The following is a 27,500-nucleotide window of genomic DNA, read 5'->3' on the forward strand; positions in this document are numbered from 1 at the left end:
TCTTATGGTCAAGGTTAGAATTAAGGACACATGTTAGAGAGGTCCTGGACTTCACCAGCGGTATATAGCAGGTTCAACCGTCTGAGGTCTGAACGGACATCTTGTAAGAGGTTACTGTGGCGTGGGCATGTGGTCTGTAACAAAAAGTCAAACTGTGACCGTGAGATTTTCCATTCCCTGTCCTAAGGACACTTGGTGTGGTGTGGTTCCCCGTGGCTATGAATGGACCGTGGCTCCTATTTCCTGGAGCTCTATGAGTCGCTGGGAACGGCCAACGCACAAAAAACACCGCACAAGAATGTGTGTTAGGTGTTGGTTACAGCTTCCTGGCACAGTGACACACACTCTCCCCATCGAGGCCACGATACTGTTCCATAAGAGTCACCCTGTACTGTCCCATGATCCCTTTCTCTGCCCACCAGTGTGTTTCCTTGTCTGTGTCCGTGTGTGTTTGTGTGTGTGTTTGCTTTTGAATCAGCTGCATCCTTATTGTGAAAGTGCCAGAACTCCATGGAGACAGGTTGGAATGTGTCTGTAAATAGCAATGCACAGGTCGGGAGGTGTGTGTGTGTGGGTGCGTGTGTGTTTCTCTTTTAATCACGCACACACACACACACACTTTACCCACCAGAAGTTGGCGCTTTTACATGACCACCCAAGACCCCTCCCGCGCCAGAGAGAGACGTTGGGTGGTCCGGCCCACGTATATATACCCCGAACATCTTATATCTCCAAACCAGAACCTCTGAGCAGAATCAGCGGTGATGCAATCAGACAAACAGGTGTTTCTACAAAGTGTTTGTGTGTGGGCTGTGTTGTTGTTGAGCAACCTGCCACAGACATGCACACTCCCTCGCTAAGTCATGATCCGTCCGGTTTGTCAGCTCGCTTTTGACAACCATAACACCAGACCTGCTGTACATCTCAGGCTCATAGGGAAGGGAAGTGGAGTCTTCGTACTCTCTCATTGGCTTGGTGGGTTACCATCATGATTTCTTTCTCTAGCTTATACAGACAGGGGGAAGCCACACCTCTGCCTCAGTTAGGGCGAGGCGTCCCCTGTCCGTATAAGCTAGAGAAAGGAGCCATAGGGACACCTTCGACACTGAGTTCAGAGGAGCCGGGGAACCAGTGGTCAGAGATGTGGATGTATAGAAACACACTGCCGTTCCCTCTGCCCTGTCTCTCTCTCGTCCTAACCCTCGTGTAATTAAATGTGATCTAGACTTGTTCAAAATGACTCTCTCTCGCTCTCTCGCTCTCTCTCTCTCTCTCTCTCTCTCTCTCTCTCTCTCTCTCTCTCTCTCTCGTCACCATCGCCCACTGATTGACACCCCCCTGAGAGGGTCCTCGCTGGGAGGCGGGGGGGGGGGGGGGGGAGGGAGGGAGGGAGAGATTAGTCATCACCACTGTGCGGGGATCAGGCTGCTCGCCGTCGGTTGCGTGCACGCCGGGGTAGAGCGGCCTACACAGCGCGGCCCAGCCAAGGCATTCAAACTGAGGCGGCTGCTTTGTCAGCCTCACCGTGTCAGTGTTTTAGCAACAGCAGGGCTTATTGTCACTTATTATTATTATTACAGGCTTATTATTCTAGTGATCAGTGTTGTGTTATATAACGGCCAGCGGAGCAGAAGGCAGATATGTTAGAGCGAGTAGGAGTGGGTTGGTGCCGATCCACCGCGGCCCTGGTGGAGGATCTGAGCAGGGCGCGCTCCGAAAACACGCCACGCAAGGTCCTGAGCCAAGCTTTAGCTACTTCCTCCACTCCCACACGCACACAAACACATAGACACACACACACATACACATACACATGTACATACACACACACACACACACACACACATACATATACACATGTACATACACACACACACACGTACATATACATACAGATACACATGAAAATACCCACACAGCTGGTCTGTTGCTTCCGCTCATTGGCTAAAACTTCCAGTGTCCACACACACACACACACACAACCCCCCCCCCCCCCCACACACACACACACACACACACACACACACTCCCACACACACACACGTACATACACATACAGATAAACACACAGCTGGTCTGTTGCTTCCGCTCATTGGCTAAAACTTCCAGTGTCCACACACACACACACACGCACACACACACACACACACACACACACACACACACACACACACACACACACACACACACACACACACACACACACACTCACACACTAACAGCTGGTCGCTGCTTCCTCCCATTTCACAAAACTTCCACTGTCCACCCACACACACACACACACACACACACACACACACACACACACGCACACGCACACGCACACGCACACATACACATACATACACATACACACACAGCTGGTCTGTTGCTTCCGCTCATTGGTTAACAGTTCCACTGTCCACGCACGCACGCACGCACACACACACACACACACACACACACACACACACACACACACACACACACACACACACACACACACACACACACACACACACACACACACACACACACACACGCACACACACAGCTGGTTGCTGCTTCTCTCATTGGCTAAAACTTCCTCTGTCCCACACACGCACACAGCCTGGCTGAAAGGCACTATGAGACCCCTGGTTATTAAACCCAGTGTGTTGCAGCAGCGGCCTAGGTACAATCAAATGCCCCACTGCTGGTGTCTCTGCTCCCACACCGCCTAGCCTCCCCCTCTCCACACACAGGTGTCGTGTTACAGCTGTCCGGCCCAGCACCCCGGGCTTCCTGTCCGCTGGCTCTGTGATTCGATCATGCCCTCGCCGCTGCCGTAACGTGAGATGCCATAATGCGCCCTGCATCAGGGACCATCAGAGAGATCGTTTGTTTGACGTGCAGCGCGAGCGGCCCAAAGGAGGTCCAACAGCACGAGGACGAGTTAACGCTAAGCTCCAAGCCTCTGAGTGGTCTATTTTGGGGAACTCGCATTCAGGAAAATGTGCATTGCATTATCAAGGGCTTTTCAAACAGAGAGGCGATTATGGGATGGTTCACAAAGGCCCAATATACTCGCCCCCTGACCAAAGGACAGAAGGATGGACGCGTGCTCTGCGCAGCCTGCTTTCTGGACCTGGACGGGTTAAAATATTCTTTGTGTTGTTCGTAGTCCTGTGTGGGAGGAGAGGGGAGAGAGAGTGGAAATGAAGGGAAGAGAGCGAGAGGGCTGGCGTATCTATGGTGAGGACGAGGTGGCAGCAAGGAGATAATAGAGGCAGGGAGGGGGTGGTGTTTGTCAAGACGGGGGTGGGGGGGGGGGGGTGGGAGAGGGTGGTGTTGCACCTCCTTCGAGATGCCCTTGTCTCACCAGGCAACCGCCACCACCTCCACCTTGTTCGGCCTCCTACTGGCGGACTTGTTTCTATTTTCGTTCTTAAGTCTCTCTTTCGTTCTCCCATTCCTCTGCCTTTACATTCCAGCAGCAGAGTCCGACGGAGAGGAGTCAGAGCTTCAGGAGGGATCAAAGTCTCTCAACTCTTTTCTTCAACAGCCCCCCCCCCCTCCCTAAAGAATCAGTCCGTCCATCCATCCATCCCCCTTTCCTTCTGCAGCTCCTGCTGTTCTTTGTTGCGTCATCTGTCTCCTGGTATTATCCTCCTAAATCCCTCCCCCTATCCTACGACCCCTACCCCCCCCTACCAACATCACCACCACTCTTCTTTCACTCCGTCGGTGACTCACTACCTATATTGTCTGCCTTCGGTAACAAGGGGGCCTAATTAGTGCTTAGAGTTACAAGAGGTCTGTTGTCCACCGACTATCTCCTTAATAGTAGTGTGTGTGTGTGTGAGTGTGTGTGTGTGCGTGCCGTGCATGTTTGCGTGTGGAAATGGGAGATGTCCATCGAACAAAACCAATCATGCAAATCAGCGACACACAGTAACTCTGCCACTGAGGTACAATCAGAAGGCTTTTGTTGCAGCTGTGTTGTTTGGTGCCTTGAGACTTCCTGGAAGCTGGTGATGTCACTTTACCGCTAATCTGTTTGGGAGAGGGAGAGGGAGAGGGAGGATCTTTGTTGGGGGGATGGTGGTGGTTGTAATCTGAGGGAGGGGGGGGTGTCACAACCTTATTTTTTTTTTAGGACTAATTCTTTCTGATGTTACTAGTGCTTACTGCGCAGCGTGACAGGCCCCCACTGTGGCCCTCAGGAGGTACATTCAGCTGGTCTCTCGCCGAGCTGCCCGACTAAAGTCTTCTTCTGTTTGTGTCTGTTTTATTTTTCAGACTTGCTCTCCCGCCGAGGTCATATCCCCCCCCTGTCAGGGACCCCTACTGGAGAAGGGGTGTATCCAAGGCGATGGGCCAGTTCATTGCAAAACCGGGGGGTTTGGTAGCTCAAGGTGGTCCAATCTGTCCTGGGATGCCTCCTCTGAGCTGCTGTCCCCCCCCACTCTGGACTCTAATAGTATGATCCAGATGGACAGTGACTCCAGACCAAGCTCAGGTACGACACCTAACCACCAACATAAAGACACTAGTTAACACATACTAGTAAACAAAGAACAAGTAACGTGAAGCACACGTTAGTTAACACACTAGTAACCAGAGAACCACCCACATGAAGACATTAGCTGAGACATACTAGAACACAAAGAACCACCAGCTCTGCTCTTAACCACCATGAACACACTAGTTAGGACATACTAGTACACAAAGAACCACCAACATGAAGAGACTAGTTAAGACATGCTAGTATCTAAGGCCCCAGCTCTGCTCTTCCTATCTGGTCATTCATAGAGCGCTCATGTGTTAACCTGCACCGCCCGTCACCTCCTGCCACTATTGACTGTGTGCAGTTTGATTAAACATTAACCCTCAACTCCTTTTGTAAACCTTGCCGCTGCTCTCGCAACACACCGTCTATTATCTCATAGCTTGACCTTATTCACACCGGCTGCCTCCCCTCATAGATCGCATACCACCATTTATCAGGTTATTATTACACACCTCTTGTGTTACTGAAGGTTTATTTAGGTTTAAACCAGATGAAATCCTCGACTCTTTTGCCTTATCCCTCTACATCGCTCTTACTCAATAGTCAAAACATATCAGCCCACGCTGTAATCTTGACCAAATATTGCATTCTCTTCCAAGGACCTTTATTGCGGATCCAGTCCTTGCCAGTTGCAATTTGGTGGTAAAAAGAAACCATTGTTAAAACTATATTGAGGTTGTTATGGATCACAAAGCAGCTCTATCACTACAATCTGCTGACCGCTCGCCCCTCCTCCCTCACCCGTCCTGACACCACCTGTACTCCAGCATGCTCCCCAACAAAGAGGGACTGTCCACAGACCAGCTCTGAACTCTGATGCCCCTCTCCCCCCCCCCCCCTCTCCAGGTTTCTACTCGGTCAGCGGCAGCTCTCTGTCGGACTCCTGCTACTCGGTGTCCAGCGAGGCGGCGCCGGGGCTGCCGGGGCCGCCGCCCAAGCCCCCCAGGCACGGGGGCGAGCAGCCTGCTCCCTCGGTCCCTGAGGAGCAGCCCGCTGTCCCCGGGGACCGGCCCCCGGTCCCTGGAGACCCGCCCCCTGTCCCCGGGGAGCCCAGCGTCCCCCGGTGGGCGGAGGGCGCGGGGTGCGGCCCGCAGCCCGCCTCGGAGCAGAGCGTCCCCGGGGAGGCGGACGTGGCGGTGAGGGGGTTCGTCTCAGGTGAGCGTCTCGTTTGGGGGGGTCCACAACCTTAGCGATGGGGTTTATATGTCTCGTTCAACGGGGGCTTTGCTCTGATTGGTTCTGTTTAGAGGAACACCCGTTCCTCTTGTCAAGTCTCGTCTGGTCAATACTTGACAGGACTGCAATTAAACCAGGATCAAGGGAACAAAGGCGAGGCATGCAGGGGTCATCGCCATGGGAACCCGTTAAATATGCAACCTTGTGCCGGACAACTTGGCATGGGCTACAAAAAGAAAGACAATTGGAGGGATTAACATCGCTGCCATTCTGATGCACAGCAGCAGTCCTGCAGTGGCTAGAACGTGTTGGAGCTGAGAGTTGAACATGCTTCCAGGGGGAATGAGGAGGGGTACTTTCACATCTGTAGCACTTGAACCATCTCTTCTGAATGCATGTGACGTATTCCGAGGTTTATTAGACACATCTGTGAATATGTTCTAGTTTTACATGGGCTATGGTACAGTAAGCCATGATGTAGATACAGTGCATGGCCTCCACTCAATGATTGTTAACACTTCCTAACCCTTGAGAGCTCTCCTTATGGATGGAGGTTTATACATGTATCTTTGAACAGACGGGTCTTTAAACATTCCAGAAAAGTCTTCTAAAACAATCTTTTGTTGTTTGTTGCAGGGGACTTTGAGACTGCCGGCCTGAGCTTCTTATCCGACCTTTGCTCATCGCTGAGCGACCCTCAGACGTCTACCCTGGTCTCCCTCCTCGACCCCCTCTCCTCCTCTTCCTCCCCTCACCTGAGGGCTCAACTGGACCCGCACTACTGCACAGACCTGGTGTCCCGACGCACCAAGGAGGTGTACTGCTACCCCAGCCCGCTGCACGCTGTGGCCCTCCAGAGCCCCCTCTTCACCCCGCAGGGCCACGAGTCCTCGGCCTCGACCAGCCCCGAAGGCCCCCCGCCGGAGGACCCCCCGGCCTCGGACCCAGACCCCGTCTCCCCCACGGGCCCGGGACCGCCCAGCCCTCCCTCCCTCACCCAGCTGGAGCAGTACATCTCCCGGCTGGCTCACCAGTACCGCAGCCGCTCCTCCGCCTCCACCCTGGACCTCGCCCAGGGGTCCGCGGCCACCAGCGCCCTGCGCACTCCGAGCAAGGGCCACGGCTCCACGCAGTCCCTCTCGGCCTTCGAGAGCCGCGCGGCGCCCTCCCCCAAGCCACTGGGGGGCAGCGCGACGCCCTGCAAGTCCCTGGTGGGGAACTCGGCCAAGGTCAGCCTCAGCAGCGCCGGCAAGAGGGCCAGCAGGAACTCCATCAACCTGGGGAACCTCCCCTCGGCCACGGGGGAAGACGTGAACATTAACCTCAACCTCAACCTGAACCTCAACCTGCCCCCCGGCGTGGGGGCCGGCCTGGGGCTGCTGGAGAAGACCAAGAACGGCAGCGCCGGGGCGTTGAGGACCGACCTCTCCAAGGAGGCCGCCGCCTCCACCTCTGCGACCTCCCTGACGTCGTCGTCGTCGACGGCGACCCCGGGGCTTAGAGCGCGCTCCCGCATCTCCACCTGCCCCTCCACCCTGAGCCACCGCAGCTCCCTGGAGGTAGCGTCGGGGGCCGGAGCGACCCCCCCGTTCGGATCGCAGAACTTCTGCCGTTCGCTGGACTGGAGCAGCAGCGCCCCACCGGGGGCCGGGCTGGGGGTCCACACCGGGTCAGCCCCGGGGTCCCAGCGCAGCAGCCTCACCCAGGACCTGGGCTCCAGCTCCCTGCTGGCGGAGGACTCGGCCATGGTGGAGGAGATCGTGCGCCTCTCGGGCCTGTCCCGGGCCGTGGTGGTGGGGCTGATGGAGCAGGGGGTGGAGCTGGACGTGGAATGCTTCCAGGTGGAGCCCGGGACCCGGCCGAGGAGCCAGGGCCACGCGCCGGGGTACCCGTACCGCCTGGCCCCCCAGGACCACCCCCACCCCTGGGCCAAGATGCGCTGCACCTCGGTGGACTCGGAGCTCACTCCGCCGCGGCCCATGCAGCTGTCGCTCAGCGTCACGCACTCCCCACAGTCTCACTCTGGTCTCACTCCCCCGCTGCCTCACTCCCCGCGGTCACAGGCCAGTCTCACCCCGCCCCTCTCCCACGCCAACAGCCCCCTACACCCGTACCCCCCGGCCCAGGCGCCTGCCCTGCACTACCAGCCCTCCCACTGTAACTACCAGCAGGGCCCCGGCCCCTCCGACCTGCCGTCTTCCACCGCCTCCTCCCCGGCCGCCCGGCCCCTCCCCAGGGGCCACTCCCCTCCCCGCCCTCTCCAGCCGTCCCCCTTAGGCTCCACCCCCCTCTCCGTGTTCCGGCGGGACGCGCCGTCCCAGTGCTCCCTGCCCCGCGGCAGCGCCAGCGCCCCGGCCCCCGCCGTCCGGCCGAGGGGCGGGTCCCTCCGGCAGAACGCAGAGGCCGCGGGGGGGGGCGGGGCTGGCGGCGGCTGGAGGCGGTCCGAGGGAGAAGGCCTCTACAGAGGGAGGCATGCGTCCCGGGAGCTGGTCCGGGCGTCGCCGGTGAGCAGCTACGCCCACCGGGACAACTACGGCTCCACCTGGGGGGAGGACGAGCGAGGAGAGGGCGAGCCCCGGCCCAGGGAGGCCTCCGCGCCCAAGAGGACGTCGGGCCGCCTCTGGAGGGGCTGGGACGGGCGCCTCTGGGGCAGAGAGTCGGACGACGACCGGGAGGAGGTGGACAGGGCGGAGTACGGGTACGGCTGGAGCCGGAGCGGGAGCTGGAGGAGGGAGTGTCGGAGGGGGCAGCCCATGACGGGGAGCTGTAAGGAGAAGAGGCCCACGGTGGACAGCTCCCCCAGCTCCTCCTCCGCCGCCGCCAAGGGCAAAGGCGGCTGGGAGAAGAGGAGCTCCAGCCTGAGGCTCTCCAGGACTCTGTTCCGCAGCGAGTCCCAGGGCTTGCTGGTGCCCCGGGCGCGGCGCCAGGAGCCGCTGAGGGCCACACCCTGGGTGTCCTCCCTGGACGTAGCGCGGGCCCGGCTGCAGCTGGAGCCGGAGGACGGCGTGAGGCCCCTGGACGGGGACGGGGATAAACGCCTGTCCTCCACCGCCAGCCTCTTCAACCTCTCCCGGTCCCAGAGCCTGGAGGGCAGCTGCCAGTCCCTCTCGCCGCCCCTCTCCTCCCCTTCCTTCTCGCCGTCACCCCCGCCCCGGACCCTCCAGCGGTCCAGGTCGCTGAGGGACCTCGGGAAGAGAATGTTTGGCTCCATGAGGTCCTTGAGCCTCAAGAAGAGATCGTCAAAGAAGTGAAGCAGTGACGCCTTCATCCTCAAACTATTACAAAAGTCTAGTCAGTATTCTATTAGGAGTAAGGATGTAATAAACACTACTTTAAACACATGAATGATGTTGCTGGATGTACATGCTGCATTTCTGCATACTGTTCTGTATTTCTGTGATTCAGTGATAATGGCTTTAGTGTGGATGTGAGGTTATTCTTGTTTATTGAAAAGTACAATCATATTGGCCAGATATTGACCAAAAGCAAATAAACTTTAACTCGATATTGTGCTCAGGATTTCGAAACGTGTATCCTAAGATTTGAATGGAAGATATGTATCCTAAAATGTATTTGAGAAAACAAACAGACCATAATTAATAAAATAAACTTCTAATGAATGCATTTGTGTCCATGCATGGCATCATTTCTAGCATGGTATTTAAAAAATGGATAGCAGTTTGGCAAACTACAAAAAGTATTTATTGAATCAAACAAAAAACCAACAGATTAAAGCAACACGTCGTGAAATTGACCAAAGAACACATTGACGAAGGCATAAGAGTGCAGTGAACGGCCCTGGGGTGCCGGTCCAATAGTACAGACCACCTTCTACAACTCTATACCGAAAACACTAACAATGTTTAACCACATTTCCACCGTGGGCATGTGTTCAGTGTGGCCGGCACGTTGCACGCACCTGCTGTCATCTTGAATCTCCACTGTTCAGATTACCATGCGCCCTACGACCTTGTTCATTCGTGCTCCAACCAGTGCCTCACCCACAACATCACGGAGACGCCGTGCGTGTGATCTGTTCATTGTTTATTAGCCAGGTGAGGCACCTTGAGATCAGCTCCACTCCGACTGTCTCTGGATCCTGGGCTCGTGGTTCCGTGGGTTGGGGAGGGTTGGCTGGTAAGGGCCTAGCCGCTGGCCTAACTTGACTCTTCCCCCTTGGAGCTGGAGGAGAACATTCCCCGGTACATCGCCTTCTCCTTCTGTAGCTCTGACTTTAGCTTCTCATCTACCTTCAGCAGATACTTCTTCACATTTGCATCTGCAATAATGGCACACAATGAAAACCAGGGGTATATATATTTATCTATAACATATCTAGTGAAATACGATTTGTGGCTAGCAAAAAGTTGGTCTAGAATTCCTGAACCGTCAACCGACTCAGATGAAAACAAGGGTAAAGTGGATTAGATTGCATATAGTTTATCATCAATCGGTGAAGGCGATTTCATTGAGAGTTACCAAACAAACAATGCAGACTACAAACAAAATTACCTTCTTTTGTGAAATATGCATTCAAATAAAGCTCTGAAATAATCCTTTAAAGTGTGTCTTCCCTACACAATGTGGTCTTACCGTTAGGCTGCCCCCTGCAGGCCTTGGTGAGGTACTGCTTGGCAGTGTGTGCATCGCCCAGCTCCAGCGTGGCGACCCCAGCCCTGTAAAGCGCTTTGGGGTCCTCCGGTCGTCTCTGCAACACGCGCAGGCTGTACTCTTGGACACGGGTGTAATCCACACTTTGTTTCTGGAGCAAACATGCTGGGAAAGATTGGACATGGGAGGACAAACAAATAAAGTAGGTGAGATGATGTGTGGCAGATGAGGGGACAGGATAACCTTTTGGTTGGCTTGATTCGCTAAAAAGGCTCCGAGTTTGATCCCCAATGCCGGCATGTTGTCCTACTGCTCCTCAATGCCCCTCAATATCTGTATTTGTTACAAGTAACTTTGGATGAATACCCATTAAAAGGACTATAGCAAAGTAAGTGAACTACCTGGCTAGTAGACCTCCTGTGTGAATGTGAACCTGTGCTTACTGGTGGGCACCAGTCGGAACTGGATCAGTGGAACAGTGCTGCATATAGTCTTTTACGGTACCACTTTATATGATTCATAGCCATAATGTATTTTTCTATATACTTGGGACTTCGGGCTCAATAACTTGAGGTGGATTGGGGGTTCTAAACAGAATTACGTTCCCTCCTACCTGCCAGGTTATTGTAGCAGTCCACCTGCGTGTCCCTCAGCAGCTCGTCCTGTGCCGGCGTCAGGACGGGCACCTCCGTCCCAAAGCCTTTGATCCCCGCGGTGACGTCCGAGTCCAGGCTCCTCAGCAGCAGCAGCGCCCGGTGGTACGAGCCGATGGCCGAGCGGACCCTCCTCCCCCGGTAGAAGCCGTTCCCCTCGGCTTTGAGGCGGACCGCGTCCTGCAGCTGGGCATCCAGCTGTGCGGCGCTGAGCTTGGGTTTGGGGAGGAGGCCGGAGAAGCTGGCTACTGCCGCTGCTGCACCGGATGGTTCCGGACTCTCCCTTCCTCCTGAGGCCTCCATGACGTCTGGACGGAGTGAAGCGGACAGCTGGGGGGACGACACTGAGGGGGATGCGTTGGTGGAGAATGAATACACATGGGTGGACATAGGTGGAGAATGAATACACAAAGCTGGCACAAGTAGTTATTTATTATTGAAGCATGATACAACTAAATGTATTGCTACTATATCTCTATTGACATGGGTCTGATAAGAGGAATCAGATGATGGCCATTATAAAATCTGACACTATACCATCATTTTAGATGCATTGATAAATCCCTATATGGAAATTGTAATATCTCATATATAGCCTAGCAAAAATACCACCACAATTCGACCGGAGCCAAGTGACACACAACTCACAGTGCAGGCAAAATATGGCAAGCTTACTTGACACTGTTACAAGATAACTACAGGAACCACTCAGTCACACGTTGTTTAATCACAGTCAACCAAAACGAAAGCAACTAAGATATAACCATTGGCAGATTAACTAATGGAGTAGGATCACATCCTACCTTGCAGAGATTACAGATCACTACAGCACAGACTGGAAAGATCTTCCGGGTTTTCTTCTTCTGCGGTCAAATCTAAATCCTCTGGAACACCTTACTGCCCCCTGGCGCCTTAGATGGTATTGCCTGACAAATGCAATATGCTGCTATAATGTGTGTGTGTGTGTGTGTGTGTGTGTGTGCTGTGGAGGCCCCTCCAGAAGTCACTATAGATTACTTTTTTAAGACCTGAACAAAACGTATGGTGTCTTGATGTCTGTTCCAGTCACAAGTATTTTTTTTCCATCCCATTAGCCAGTAAGCCAAATCAATGTCACTATATTCATTACAATGAAAAACGTCTGCTTACTGTCATCATATTTATCAAGGATCTCTATGAGAACCGTTATCTTCGTGTTTCTTTGATGGTGAAACAACCATCACAACCAGTATAAAGCACTACGATTCGGATTTGTCACGGAACATCTCAAACACCAAATCCTGATTGCTTATCCTATAAATTAAGTTCTCTCTCGTGTATCTTTTAAATATCAATATCAAAGTATGATTATGTCTCTGAAGCAACAGTATTGTTGTTTTTTATTCATGTAAATGCAAATTTGACTTCTGATCGAAGTGCTGTGCTACAGCAGTGTAAACCCGTGTTTGTGACAGCTCTTTACTTAACAAACTGGCCAACTCAAACCCTTTGGTTTCTGCGAGATAAAACATCCTGCTACTGCTAGCCTACAACATTCCTATCTTCCCATTTTGCACCATCATCAATCATTTCATCTTTTAAAGTATCCTGATTGTTATTTTTATTGGAAGCTTCATCACTTTCCATGCAAAGCCCCATGGGCATGGAATGCCAACCTAATGCTGAAATATGAATGAACACTGATGGAAATATGAATGAGCACTGATGGCCTAACATAACTGACAGGCCATCAGTTAACAAAAAGTCGGCTATAGCCCACAACATCACATCCAAACTAAATAATTTCTTGGGACTCACATGCTTCTATTTCTCAATATGAATATTACACCGGCTACAAACAACCAATACGAAGGCTGGGTAGATTAGGCACATCAATTAGGCAATCAGGCTACACCATCCAACCATTAAAAGAAGAATAACTGGGTTTAATAATGAATAATTTAATTGTTTTACTATTCAAACGTTCTTACACATGTAGGTTATCTAACAGGGCCAGTGCAGCAGGGCGCACAGCCATAAAGTGATTTTATATGTAAAGGCTGCTTTGTTCTGAGAGGTTTGAGAGTCGAATAGGATCAGAGCAGTAGTATGCGCGTGCGCAGTAGCGCGCCACACAACCGCAACAAGCAAAGATGGCGGCGGCCGTCGACAGTGTTGTGAAAGTGTAAGTATCTTAATTTACCGAAATATCACACAGCATGCCGTCCTTTTAACGACCGTATTATGAAACATTGGTTTCTAACGAACGAAGTTTTACGTGTTGGAAAAGAGAAGGATTTGTTTCACAGTCATCAGGGCGATAATGGCCCCTGGAGGATATAACGTGATGAACTAACGCTAGCCGGGGCCAGCCTCGCCATGAGACATGAAGTCTCTTCTGGGGGGACGGTGTGTGTGTGATGAGCCTCGGTGGATGTGGGTTTGATCCATCACTAAGTTCAAAGGGCCGGAGGTGGATCGGATGATTTAAGATGTGCGGCTATTAGCTTGGCGGGCGTTCAGTGGAGACGCGAGGCTCGTCAACAATCCCCTTTTGTTCGCTGCTGTCTGCATTGTGTGTGTGTGTGTGTGTGTGTGTGTGTGTGTGTGTGTGTGTGTGTGTGTGTGTGTGTGTGTGTGTGTGTGTGTGTGTGTGTGTGTGTGTGTGTGTGAGAGACTATCACCACCCTAAGCCTCATTTTGGTAGTGGTTGATGCAATAACGTCCGGATTTGGAGTCGAGAAAACGCAAGGATGGAATGCAATGGGAGTGTATTTTTGATGTCCTCATATTGAAATGTGATATCAGCCTGAAATGGCTGGACTTTAATAGTCATGAAGTTACTGATCTCTAACTGAGCATCATTTAAGTTGCCATATGCTACGTTCCACAGCTTAACCCAATCCGATTGAGTAACACACCTTTAACACAAAGGGTGAACATCTCATTTTAAAGCATGCTATACCAATTAATGTACTCATTAAAGGTTGTTTCTCACAACCCTTCCCACCCAAGGCCTACTTCATATATTTAAATGGTGCATGTACACGCATACACATACACCTGTAAACTCTTTAAGGTTGACCTTGTGTTATCCTCTTCTTCCTCCGTCTGCTCCAGGCTGGGGGAGCAGTATTATAAAGATGCGATGGAGCAGTGCCACAGCTACAACGCCCGGCTCTGTGCGGAGCGCAGCATCCTCATGCCGTTCCTGGACTCCCAGACCGGTGTGGCCCAGTCCAACTGCTACATCTGGATGGAGAAGAGGCACCGGAGTGCAGGTGAGGGTCTCCTCTGTCGCTCTGTATGGGATTGACTGGCTGATGCAGGATATTCAAGCTCTTATAAGGCAAGGCAAGGCAAGGCAACTTTATTTATATAGCACTTTTCATACACAAGGCAGACTCAAAGTGCTTCGCATATAAACATTGTCGTACAATAAAATAAAATAATAGATAAGTAAAAGAAAAACATATGCAAAGAAATGGGTAAAATAGAAAAAAGGCATTTTAGTATTAAAAGTTAAGCCTTAATGGTCTAAGAAAGTATATATATATCTTTTTTTTAATACGATAGTTGTATCATCATCATAAACCATAATCTATCCCAAAGGTTAAACCAATTTCTGAAATTGGTCCAGTATTGCTGCTGCACTTGTTTCTTAACCTTTCGGTATATAATGGTGTGTTTGTTACCGGGTCCAACCAGGTCTTGCTCAATGAGAAGTCTTGCGAGAGTTAAGCTGTCGAAGGAAGAGAACAGTGCAAATGTTAATGAGATCTGGAGAGAGGAGAGTTTGTTGTGTTGGACTACAGATTGCGTAGATTAGTGTTGTATAAAAGATTTGGGTGAGCCAGAGTAGAGACTGCAATTACCAATAGGGAAATATCCTGAACCAAAGAGATCTCAGAGCGAGACCTCTCCTATAATGAGACTTGGTTAGACACATAACAAACCGACTAGTTCAGCGAAACGTAAAGAAACAAGTTGTACTCCCTTCAGTAAGGATCCTTTCCGTAATGATATAATATAATGTGTGCCTGTCTGTGGCTAAGGCGAGCACTTCTAGAGGACGTACATTAATTGGGCACTATTGCCCAGAAGGATTACATTGCAGCTCATTTTCGCGGATGCCGGCTGCAGCATTCTCGCTCAATGCTGGAACAATTAAAAAGTTTGCAGTCCGTATTAATCCCGTAGACCCCAAAACGATCGGGAACTAGGGTCCAGCTCGAGGAAACCTGAAGTTTTCCTTTAACTCTTGTGTTCCGGTTTGTGTATGTAAAATGATAGCGGGCTAATATTATCTCAGACAAGCTTCGCTCTGTTGACCTAACAGGTTTTTGTTTCTGTGTGTGTCTCTCTCTGCCCCCCCCCCCCCCCCCCCCCCCCCCCCCCCCCCACCCCCCCAGGCCTCGCCCCGGGCCAGCTGTACACGTACCCTGCCCGCCGCTGGAGGAAGAAGCGCCGCGCCCACCCCCCTGAGGACCCCCGCCTGGCCTTCCCACCCCTCAAAGCAGGTAAGTTGAGCCGTGCACGAGGGGCTGGGTGATGTCGTCCTTCTCTACACTGGTTTGGGCCAGTTTGGACCTTTGAACTTTGACAGCTCGGCATACACATACACTACCGTTCAAAAGTTTGCTGTCACTTAGAAAGGTCCCTATTGTTTAAAGAAAACCGCTGTTTTTTCAATGAATATAACGTATTATGAATTGAAAATACAATCTGTCTGTGTTCTCATGGTACATTGTTTATCTAATCGTGTTAAAAGGCTAATTGACGATTAGAAAGCCCTTGTGCAATTATGTTGGCACAGCTGAAAACTGCTGAATAGAACTCAAGAGTTTTCAGGGAAAACATGAAATTGTCTGGGTGACCCCAAACCTTTGAACGGTAGTGTTGTGTGTATGTATATATATATATATATATATATATATATATATAGGATTCAGTGCGTTTACATTTAAATAATCCTGCAGACGGAAACAGTGGAGGCTAGAACAGTAACAAAGTCATGCCTCCTCATCCATGTGTTGTGTGGACCTGCCTCATCCTCCATGTGTTGTGTGGACCTTCCTCATCGTCCATGTGTTGTGTGGACCTGCCTCCTTGTCCATGTGTTGTGTGGACCTGCCTCATCCTCCATGTGTTGTGTGGACCTGCCTCATCCTCCATGTGTTGTGTGCAGCTGACATCGAGCTGGGCCTGAAGCGCGACACCCTGGGGGCCGCCGACGGCAGCAGCCTGGAGGCCCTGCTGAAGGGTGAGCCCCTGGACCGGAGGGGGGGCGCCGCCGCCGCCGAGGTCCGCGGGCCGGAGGAGGACCCCGTCCCGGAGCCCGTCGCCGCCTCCGCCTCCACCCACACCTCCTCTGGACGCATACGCAAGGTCGGCCCCTCCGCCTCCCTATGGGGCAGCCTACAGGACGCATTTAGTGTTCAAAACATAGTGCAGGGTCCTCCATTGTAGGACGTGGTTTTATTACCCTTTCAGTTTCATGTTTTGGAGTTCATTCGTGTCCGAGTCCGTCACTGTGACGGTGATTGATCGGCGACCGGCCTCGTTATCCGGTTCTGTTCTGTTCTCTGTAGCGGGTGCTGGACCACGACGACTACCTGGACGACCTGGACGATGAAGACTTTGAGGACGAGACCCCAAAGAGACGAGGCAAGAGCAAGTCCAAGGTAACGCTGCGCCCCTAACATGTGATCCTCACGAACACTGAACAACACACACACCGACGCACCCACCAACACACACACCAACCACAGTGGCCATGGTCTGCTTTGAACATTTTTAGCATCAAACACTTTATTCCCTAAATTCCGGTGAATATTTCTGCATCAATTAATGCTGTAAATGTCTATTTATGTGAAGGAATCTTGACTGATTTCAAATATTTATTCTTCTACTGATCTAATTTAGTCATTTAGTAATATCCCTAAATATCGAGGGGGCACATATCACCTGTGCCCCGCAGAAATCAATGCCAATGTACTCACCAGCTCACACTCTCATTCACACACCAGCTCCCGCCTCACACCCTCATACACACACCAGCTCAAACTCTCATTCACACACCAGCTCACACTCTCATTCACACACCAGCTCACACTCTCATTCACACACCAGCTCACACTCTCATTCACACACCAGCTCACACTCAGACTGAAGGTGCTCTAAATTCCCTTTCTCTCTAAAGTGGATGAAAGGAACACGAACGATGAATCCACCTTCTGTGTTTCCGCCCTGGGCCCAGCGATTCTTCCTCATTTAAAAGACTAATGCCCCGGCGTGCCTTGCCTTAATGTTGCGGTCGGTGTGGAGTCGCTCCCCTCCTAACCTCCGCCTCTCCCTGGGCTCCCCCTCCAGAGCCGCAGCGAGAGGAACAGCAAGAAGAAGTCTGAGGCGGCCGCCGCTGCCCTGGAGGAGCGAGACAAGCCCTACGCCTGTGACAGTGAGTACCCCCCCCCCCCCAGCCCTATGCCTGTGACAGTGAGTACCCCCCCCCCCCAGCTCTACGCCTGTGACAGTGAGTACCCCCCCCCCCCCAGCTCTACGCCTGTGACAGTGAGTACCCCCCCCCCCCCCCAGCCCTATGCCTGTGACAGTGAGTACCCCCCCCCCCAGCTCTACGCCTGTGACAGTGAGTACCCCCCCCCCCAGCCCAATGCCTGTGACAGTGAGTACCCCCCCCCCACAGCCCTACGCCTGTGACAGGGAGTACCCCCCCCCCACAGCCCTACGCCTGTGACAGGGAGTGACACTGATCTGGAACCTAGCCCGGAGTCCCAACATGCAGACAAGTCACAGGATATATTTTCCTGTCTCTACCTTATTTCTTGTCTTCTACATGCTCACTGCTCTTGTCTTGTACTTGACATGAGATGGAAATGAGTTGAGGGAAATGAGTGTCAAGCACCGCATCGCCCACACAGATGCACTTCAGACGCTTTGTGATTCATTTTCCCCACTTTTTGTGGTGTGTGTGTGTGTGTGTGTGTGTGTGTGTGTGTGTGTGTGTGTGTGTGTGTGTGTGTGTGTGTGTGTGTGTGTGTGTGTGTGTGTGTGTGTGTGTGTGTGTGTGTGTGTGTGTGTGTCAGTCTGTGGGAAGCGCTACAAGAACCGCCCGGGCCTGAGCTACCACTACACACACTCTCACCTGGCGGAGGAGGAGGGCGAGGACCGGGAGGAGGTCGAGGCTCCACCGCCTCCACGCCAGCCTGACGAGCCCAAGAGTGAGTCACCGCCCTCGTGCACACACAGGGAGTGAGAGGCAGCCAGCTGCTCACTCTCTCCTCATTCTTTCATTTTAAGCCGACATATTTGATCAGTGGGTTCAACGTTACAGTAAACAGTTCTTCTGTATGAATGGAATTTTTGGTGAGCCAGGTGAAGGGACTGACGGTGTAGAGAGTCTAGTGGTGGAGGCTGAGGGTGTAGAGAGTCTAGGGTGGAGGCTGAGGGTGTAGGGGTTCTAGGGTAGGAGGCTGAGAGTCGAGGGTGGAGGCTGAGGGTCTAGGGTGGAGGCTGAGGGTCTAGGGTGGAGGCTGAGGGTCTAGGGTGGAGGCTGAGGGTGTAGAAGGTCTAGGGTGGAGGCTGAGGGTCTAGGGTGGAGGCTGAGTGTCTAGGTTGGAGGCGGAGGGTCTAGGGGTGGAGGCTGAGGGTGTAGAGGGTCTAGGGTGGAGGCTGAGGGTCTAGGGTGGAGGCTGAGGGTCTAGGGTGGAGGCTGAGGGTCTAGGGTGGAGGCTGAGGGTCTAGGGTGGAGGCTGAGGGTTTAGAGGGTCTAGGGTGGAGGCAGAGGGTGTTGGGTCGTGGTATTGGCTGTTTGACCCCTCCACCACGCCTTAATGCATGACTCAACACTTTCCTGACTAACAGGCACACACTTGGGATTTTCAATGCTCTATTTCCCTCATATCTAATTATAATCAATCAACGCTTTTTTTATATAATTTGATGTGATTGAATGTGTCGGGGGGGGGGGGGGGGGGGGCTTTACCTGCTTCACCTGCTTCACCTGCTTCTGCTGAGTGGAGGTTGGCTAGCCTGGTGAGAATATGACATAATTGCTTTGATTGAAAAAGATGTGTTATGCTCTATTCTGGTTCTCATTGGACTTGCCTGTCAGTAGTAGTGAATTTGAATCGTTGATGAGTGGGCAGCAGGATCAGGTGAGAGGGGGGGAGAGGGGGGGATGGTCTCCACCAGCTAGTGTGTCCAGGGGGCCCCTGTGGTCTCTGCTTAACACCTTCCTCCTGCCCATTGTCTCAGCCCCTAAGAAGGGTCCCAATGGACTGGCCCTGCCCAACGACTACTGTGACTTCTGCCTGGGAGACTCCACCCTCAACCAGAAGACCGGCCAATCAGAGGAGCTGGTGTCCTGCTCCGACTGCGGCCGCTCAGGTACACCTGGTTTTACGATCGACCCCTCTGCAGAACCTCGTGCCAGCCCTGCGGCCTTTCTGTTCTGAGTTTGTGTTCATGTTAGCGCTGCTCGATTATGGGAAATCATAGTCACGATTATTTTGGTCAATATTGAAATCACGATCATTCAAACGATTATTTTTGAGTTTCAAAACATGATGCAATATTCAGCATTTCTCTCCAATAGCCACTTTGTAACTGAGGACTTGGAAATTTCCCCTTTAAAAAAATACGCAAACTGAAATTCAAAAATTTCGAATTTAAAATAATGTACTGATATGTATCCCGATGTTCTGCACATTCTATAAAACATTTAATCAATAAAGTAAATATTAAAAAAAACGTGTGTAAACTCGATTTATGTTAGTTTTCGAAATCGCGATCAGAATTGTATTAGTGCCCCAGCCCTAGTTCATGTTTGTTGACCGTGTCCAACGGTTCCCCCCCAGGCCACCCCACCTGCCTGCAGTTCACGGCGGTGATGATGGCGGCCGTCAAGACGTACCGCTGGCAGTGCATCGAGTGCAAGTGCTGCAACGTGTGCGGCACCTCGGAGAACGACGTGAGGACACGCGCGCACACGCAACACGAACACACTGCGCCAACGCACACACACACACGCGCAACACCCCCCCAACATGTACACATGCACGCACGCACACACACAGGAACACACGCACATCTTATGACTAGGCCGAAGCACATTAAGACCAGTTTAGTAGTAGTACTAGCCCAATGCTGGATCACATTAAGACCAGTTTAGTAGTAGTACTAGCCCAATGCTGGATCACATTGAGACCAGTTTAGTAGTAGTACTAGCCCAATGCTGGATCACATTAAGACCAGTTTAGTAGTTGTACTAGCCCAATGCTGGATCACATTAAGACCAGTTTAGTAGTAGTACTAGCCCAATGCTGGATCACATTGAGACCAGTTTAGTAGTAGTACTAGCCCAATGCTGGATCACATTAAGACCAGTTTAGTAGTAGTACTAGCCCAATGCTGGATCACATTAAGACCAGTTTAGTAGTAGTACTAGCACTAGGCTGAACCACATTAAGAGCAGTTTAGTAGTAGTACTAGCCCAATGCTGGATCACATTAAGACCAGTTTAGTAGTAGTACTAGCCCAATGCTGGATCACATTAAGAACAGTTTAGTAGTAGTACTAGCACTAGGCTGAACCACATTAAGAGCAGTTTAGTAGTAGTAGTAGTAGTAGTACTAGCACTAGGCTGAGCCACATTAAGACCAGGCAACTGGGTGCCATGTCCGAGGGGTTCGCGGCCAGAGATCCCGCGGCTGCCAGCCAGGGGGGAGAGGTGTGTGTGATGACCTCCTCTAAATGGACAGCAGTTTGAATTGCGGTGCCCAATCTCATTGAGTCAATGTAGCGCCCACTTTCTTGTATTTCACATAATTTTGTGTTTTCTTCCTGGAAAAATAACTGTGTGTGTGTGTGTTTGTGTGTGTGTGCAGGACCAGCTGCTGTTCTGCGATGACTGTGACCGAGGCTACCACATGTACTGCCTCAGCCCCCCCATGACGGAGCCCCCGGAAGGTGAGCCGCTAATAGACCGCCCGGTCGCTCTGCTCTTCTTCTGTGGTGTTGAGTCATCCCAGCGGGGGGGGGGGGGTGGTTCTCTTTGTCGATTAGATTCTGTCTACGGTATTTTAAAGTTACTTCTCGGCTCATATTTAATGCATAATGTCAAAAGATACATTTGCCTTCAAATAGAAAAATAGGCCTTGCCACCTTTCAGTGTTCGGCACCTCGGAGAACGACGTGAGGACACACGCACACGTAACATGTACACTTGAACGCACACAAACACACGCACACAAACACACACAAACACACACACATCTTATGACTAGGCCGAAGCACCTTGAGACCTGTTTAGTAGTAGTACTAGCCCTCTGCTAAAGCACATTAAGCTCAGTTTAGTAGTATACAACAAAGATAGCTAGGATAAGATGCTATATTAACTAAGTACTATAACTTAGTACGACTAGTGCGTACATTAAGTGCCAGGACGGGCAGCATGGTTGAAGGGTTTGTGTTGTGTTTTTGTGTGTGCAGGGAGCTGGAGTTGTCACCTGTGTCTGACGCTGCTGAAGGACAAGGCGTCCATATACCAGCAGAACCAGAGCTCCGCCTCTGATTGATCGGCCAGGCCCCCTTTTCAGTGAGCTATGGGGAACCCCCATCTCCCCGTCCCCTCGCTTTCAGAGCACCCCGGAGTGCGGTCTTAAACACACACACACACACACACACACACACACACACACACACACACACACACACACACACACACACACACACACACACACACACACACACACACACACACACACACACACACACACACACACACACACCCCTTTTAAGATCAAATAGGGAAAACTTCAGCCCCTTTGCAATACCATACTCCCAAAATGAACACGTACACACACTATCTCCACACTGTGGCTCGATAAAGGGGGAGATTGAGCACAGTAACCATGGTAACCAACATTTCCATGGAAGCTCTTTGGAGTGAAAAGATTAGCATGGCAGCTAATTACATAAGTCCTACATACATACAGGAATACATACTCTCTCTCACACACTCACACACATACACACACCATACTTATACTGTTGGGACTGGTAAATCCTTTCTTAAAAAAAAATAAAAAGCCAAAATGATATAGTTGCTATTGTTGTATTTCCTCCCTTGTATGAGTCTGGGAGGGCACCTTTTAACGGATTATCAAAACCTTTTTGTGAAGAGATATTAACCATCAATAGTTGACTGTCGTGGCTGTCTGTCGGATCGAGGGTTTCCGCTACGCAGAGATCCACGAGCGCCTGCCCATCGACCCATCAGGGTCGGCAGGCTGTCCTCCTAGGAGAGGTCGACCCCGCTGGGCCAGAGGCGGGGCTAGAGCCTGGCTGCCCGGGTACGGCCGCAGACTTGTGGTGGAGCTAAACCAAGCGGACTTGTGGGCAGACGTCTTGGAGTCGTGTTCACGGTAGTGAGATATTCTCGTCTACGCCACAACTGACGGGAACACTCTCTGAGCCTTTTGTTGCCTAGCGATGTGCCCACGTCCCCCCCCTCTATGTGATTCATTGCAGCAAAAAAAAGTATAAAAAGACAAGTTTATTTTCTTTATTAAAGGCAGAAATTTGTCAAATGTTGATGTACTTTTTGTTACTAGCGATCTGTTGCAGTGAACTCTTAAGTTAACCCTCCCCCAACACACACACACACACACACACACACACACACACACACACACACACACACACACACACACACACACACACACACACACACACACACACACACTTTCTGAAGATACTTTTAGTGTCTTTGATATCTGTGGTTGTGAATTTTCGATGGTGTGTGTGTGACCCCTCCTGGCAGAGTGGCACAGGGGCAGAACACCGTCACCAGGACCCCTAGATCATACCTCCACCAGGTCCCCTAGATCACACTTCCAGGACCCCTAGATCACACCTCCAGGACCCCTAGATCACACCATCACCCCTAGATTACACCGTCACCAGTCCCATCGCTGCTTCACCTCCTCCACGCTGAGACGGATTTGCATGCAGATTGTAGCTGTTTTGGATGCACACGGAAAACTCTCACAGCATATTTTTAATATTTTGTACACACAGTATATATATATAACTTGATATTCCACTGGTATTGGGAGTTTTTTCTAGTAGGATTTTGTAAAGTATATAGTATAGCTTACAATTGGGTGGGGGGGGGGGAGTGTAGTTACTAACCAACGTGTATTGTATTTGGATGTTTTGTATTTTGTTATGATGGTCGTTTGTCTTTGACGTTCTGCAGTCACCTCATAGACCTCCATTATGAGTCCTTGTAACGGTTCCATGATATAATTTCTTGTGTTATTTCTTTTTTTTTTTACATTTATTTTTTGGTATGAAAACTGATGACGCTCAAGTGTAATAAAAATCTCACAATGTATTTGAAGAACATGTGGTTGTGCAGTTATTTGATTTGTATTCTTTGTGTATAACCGAGTGAATCAATGCATATTGAACAAACTAGAGCCACTTTTTTAGTGGCCCAACTTTGAGGATACTGCGTCCAAGCAGAGATTTAGTGAAGAGACTCGACCAAAAGGAGATGGACAGCTACCACAAGGGGAAGATTTAGAGGTCTTCAAAGTCAACACATCCATTCAAAAAGGATTGAAAAATAATTGCTTTCTCCCATAAAGAGAATAGCTCATATTAAAAACTACACAGAGTACAATCCAAAAAAAAAAAAAAAAGTTAAACAGTTAAGCTAAATTTAAAACAAGTTCATTGGTTTGCCATTATCTCCATGTCCAATTAAGCTATTACCATGCAATGAAAGTAGGATAAGGCCAGTGAACTCTGCAGTCAGTCGTTGGATATATTTGTTTAATTTCTTGAGTTTCACTGGGAAATGAAAAGAAAAACAGGGGAAACGTACAATTTGTTTTATTTCACATACAGACGAACACCCAAGTATTTCCCCACTGACATTCAAAGGAAGGATATTTCCCCCAAAATAAAAATCTATTTTTTAATGCTTTGAAGCTTTCACAAATAAATTGGGATTTGTGTTTTAATTACAAGAGAGCACGGTGTGGTAGTGCAATTATCGGTGTGGATTAGCCATGCTACATCGTACAGGAACACACACAAAGGCTTGATTCAACATGTCTACAATATAACTTGTACATAAACCAACCCCACAACCAGAAAGCCACGATACACACAGGAAGAAACGCATATCATCTATGAGGACCGAGGAAGTCATTGCTTGGTTGCTGGTCATCACAATCGTTGTCATGTTTCCATTTTTAATCACGACATCTGAAACAACGTATTGCACTAAAGGGCAGTGGAAATGGTACATTACAAAGTCAATTTTTAATATGTTTGTTTTGTTTCAAAGTCGTTTGTTAACGGCACAACATGTGGGCTGGAGGTGTTTGGTATAAAACTGCAAAATACTGACGGTATCAAAGGTAAAGAAGTGCAGCCAGTGGGACGTTACAATCTTATAGCAAAACGCAGCAGACTTGACTTCCTTTTTACTGGATCACTGTTTGCAGCATGGGGTACAGTAACTGTGTGTGTGTGTCTGAGAAACAGAATGTACTAGTGAGTGTGAATTACTGCACCAGGGGAATAACAGTACACACCTTTCGTGATTCACCACAAATACAACCTGTTTTCCCGCCCCCAAACACTGCGATACTTTGAGATGTTTATGACGATGTGAACAAAGTTGTGTGTTTCTCAGTGTGTGTGTGTGCGTGTGTGCTTGGCTCTCTAGAGCCTCTCGAAGCCGACGGAGCATAGCAGGAAGACGGCGTACAGCATGATGAGGCTGAGGCCCAGCCTCCGGTCCAGCCTCCAGTGGTTCAGGTGGACACTGAGCACCTGGGGGGGGAGGAGTCAGTGAGCAGAGGAAGGTACAGGAGACCAGTGGGTCCCAACCTCTGGGTCGGGTCCCACTTGGGGTCCCCTGATTGGCATACGGGATTGTGAGAGACACATTTTGAATGTAAACGTTTCATTTCAGATTTGGAAAGTGTCCTAAAGGTCTTTTACATGCAGAATGCTTGATGATTTTTAGGGTAAAGGAAATCACTGTGTATAGCTTATGTTCGCTGGGAAATTGATGTTACGGCCATGTTCGTAGCCAGCTATGAGGTCAGTGAAGTCCAGACCTCTGTAATGTTTTTAGAGCTAAAAATTATATTGGAAACGAAATACTGCTGTATAAGAAAATCAGTTGGAGAGAACTTCTCAGAAGATTAGTTCATGTTCTCGACTGATTTATTATTAATGAGCAGATAGGAGTTATGCTTGTGACCCAGTGCAATCCCGGAACTAAGGGCTGCAGTACCCAGTGTTTCCCTAGAGGTGGTGCTGTTGCTGATGCACCGTTAGCATCATCTGTATCGTTGGTGGCTCTTTAACAATAGATGGACTCAGTGCTCCAAGCTCCTTCTTTCATGACACTGAGACTCTCCTGAAAAGCATTTTATCCTGGATTGGTCTTGGTATATATTTCTTAAATTCATACAAGGGAGACACTGGGATGGTAGCTATAGCAACAAGTTCCCATGGGGTTATCCTGCCCTCTCGGGCTTAAATGAAGGGACTGGATTACTTACAGTCAGTATGACTGAGGCCAGCAGCAGAATCACCGAGTACACCAGACCTTTGCTGTTGATGTAAACCTGAACAAACAAAGACAAATAAAAATCACCGGTAAAACTCAACAAACAAATCATTGATTCACGTTGTGGTGTGTGTCTTTGTGCGGGGGTTAGGTCTGTGTGTGAGCAGAATGGGGTGGAGTCAGGGAGAGGGGGCGCCCCCTAGTGCGTCTCTGTGTTCCGGGGGGCAGAGTGTCCTCACCACTGATCCGTAGTTCACTATGAGGGTCCGCAGCGCCCAGGGGAAGCCCAGACCCAGCAGCACGTCAAAGATGTTACTGCCGATGGAGTTGGACACGGCCATGTCTCCCATACCTATCAGACATCACACACACACACGCACACAGACACACACACGCACGCACACACGCACGCACGCACGCACGCACGCGCGCACGCACGCACGCACGCGCACACACACACACACACACACACACACACACACACAAAAGAGATACATTAGAGCTGGGCTGCAGGCCTCCCATCAGCTGGATGTGTGTGTGGATGTGTGTGTGGATGTGTGTGTTGAGGGGTCCCTGTGGTCCGGCTCACCCTGCCGGGCCACGATGAGGCTGGCCATGCAGTCGGGGACGCTGGTCCCTGCGGCCAGGAAGGTGATGCCCATCAGCACCTCGGGGATCCCCAGCGTGAAGCTGACCACCGTCACCTGAGGACACACGGGCAGGACGCTGGGTGGGTGTGTGTACATGTATGTGTATGTGTGTACATGTATGGTTGTGTGTGTGTGTGTGTGTGTGTGTGTGTGGATGGCTTGGTGTGTTTACGGTGTGTGTGTGTGTGGATGTGTAGCGATGGCTGTGTGTGTTTGCGTGTGTGTGTGTGTGTGTGTGTGTGTGTAGATGGCTGTGTGTGTGTTTAGTGTGTATTTAGTGTGTGTTTGTGCAGCTTGCTGTGTGTGTGTGGCGTCCTACCATCCAGACCATGAGGTAGGAGAAGAAGGCGATCCACAGCGTGGAGGAGAGGAAGGTGAGCAGGTACCAGCGCCTCCAGCGAGGCCGCCGGCAGTTGGGCACGGTGCAGTAGAGCACGAGGTTGATGGGCCAGGCCCCCAGCCAGCGCAGCCGCCCACACCATCCCTCTGGGGCCGGGGGGCACGTTATCACACACACATCCATGACCACACATGTATGGAGACACACACATACAGTAGATGGAGACTAGTAATCTACCGATATTATCGGCCGAGATTAGTTTTTTTCACGTTTATTGGCGTTTGCAGATTTTTTTTTACATATATTTTTTGATTGATTTACAGACAGTGATTTAAAGACATTCACAGTTCAATACATGTTATTTTCAGACTTGTAACATTTGTTATCGTCATTGTGTAATTTTCATGATGTGAATTGAGGGAGCTCCAAAAATTGGCTCAAGTAAATCGGTATCGGCGTATCGGTCATCGGCTAAGGCTGAAGAAAAAAAACGGTATTGGTATCTGCCCTAAAAAATCTGTATCGGTCGATCCCTAATACAGACACACACTTATATAGAGACACACACATATATGGAGACACACACATATATGGAGACACACACATATATGGAGACACACACATAGAGAGAGACACACGGATAGAGGTTGTGTGTCTCTCTCCTAGATATATGTAGACATAATCTTTTAATAAGCACTCATTAAAAGTTATATTAAATATTCAAGCAGGTCGTATGTGCATGTGTTGCTGTGTGTGTTTGTGTGTGTGTGTGAAGTTCATCTTTTATTAAAGAGCCAGTGACCCAAAATCCTTTTTCATAATCTGTTTTATATGACCGTCAACATGGTAATGTATTCCATTGTATCACTGTTACGGAAATTAGTCCCAATTTTAGAGAAAAAAAGGGTTCAATCTTATGTTTCTGCCCCTCCCCGAAACA

The 27,500-nt window shown here is 50.4% G+C and overlaps 4 protein-coding genes across 4 annotated transcripts in view; 2 read left to right on the plus strand and 2 right to left on the minus strand.

The window, feature by feature from the left end:
- si:ch211-168f7.5 (pneumococcal serine-rich repeat protein) overlaps window positions 1-9,331 on the plus strand; it is a 10,484-nt gene extending 1,153 nt beyond the window's left edge. The window contains exons 2-4 of the mRNA XM_030368549.1: window positions 4,261-4,480; window positions 5,378-5,686; window positions 6,344-9,331. Coding sequence (XP_030224409.1) covers window positions 4,261-4,480; window positions 5,378-5,686; window positions 6,344-8,958 — 3,144 coding nt within the window. The 3' untranslated portion in view covers window positions 8,959-9,331. The remainder of the gene's footprint in view (window positions 1-4,260; window positions 4,481-5,377; window positions 5,687-6,343) is intronic.
- Window positions 9,332-9,386: 55 nt separating this feature from the next.
- On the minus strand, window positions 9,387-11,879 carry ttc9c (tetratricopeptide repeat domain 9C). The gene is made up of 4 exons (XM_030368550.1): window positions 11,775-11,879; window positions 10,932-11,315; window positions 10,301-10,483; window positions 9,387-9,986 (listed from the first exon to the last, which is right to left on the minus strand). Exons 2-4 carry the CDS (start codon window positions 11,272-11,274, stop codon window positions 9,865-9,867), a joined length of 648 nt encoding a protein of 215 aa, XP_030224410.1. The 5' UTR covers window positions 11,275-11,315; window positions 11,775-11,879; the 3' UTR covers window positions 9,387-9,864.
- A 1,168-nt stretch (window positions 11,880-13,047) lies between these two features.
- Window positions 13,048-21,723, plus strand: dpf2l (D4, zinc and double PHD fingers family 2, like). Its single transcript, XM_030368228.1, has 11 exons — window positions 13,048-13,135; window positions 14,071-14,231; window positions 15,363-15,470; window positions 16,139-16,338; window positions 16,542-16,634; window positions 17,323-17,407; window positions 18,054-18,188; window positions 19,225-19,356; window positions 19,827-19,939; window positions 20,856-20,937; window positions 21,460-21,723. Exons 1-11 carry the CDS (start codon window positions 13,104-13,106, stop codon window positions 21,543-21,545), a joined length of 1,227 nt encoding a protein of 408 aa, XP_030224088.1. The 5' UTR covers window positions 13,048-13,103; the 3' UTR covers window positions 21,546-21,723.
- Window positions 21,724-23,243: 1,520 nt separating this feature from the next.
- Window positions 23,244-27,500, minus strand: part of LOC115552289 (sodium/potassium/calcium exchanger 3) — a 14,494-nt gene continuing 10,237 nt past the window's right edge. The window contains exons 13-17 of the mRNA XM_030368227.1: window positions 26,540-26,706; window positions 26,160-26,274; window positions 25,810-25,922; window positions 25,563-25,628; window positions 23,244-24,822 (exon numbers count right to left, since the gene is read on the minus strand). Coding sequence (XP_030224087.1) covers window positions 24,712-24,822; window positions 25,563-25,628; window positions 25,810-25,922; window positions 26,160-26,274; window positions 26,540-26,706 — 572 coding nt within the window. The 3' untranslated portion in view covers window positions 23,244-24,711. The remainder of the gene's footprint in view (window positions 24,823-25,562; window positions 25,629-25,809; window positions 25,923-26,159; window positions 26,275-26,539; window positions 26,707-27,500) is intronic.

The sequence above is a fragment of the Gadus morhua genome, chromosome 10, assembly GCF_902167405.1.
Source record: "Gadus morhua chromosome 10, gadMor3.0, whole genome shotgun sequence".
NCBI lineage: Eukaryota > Metazoa > Chordata > Actinopteri > Gadiformes > Gadidae > Gadus > Gadus morhua.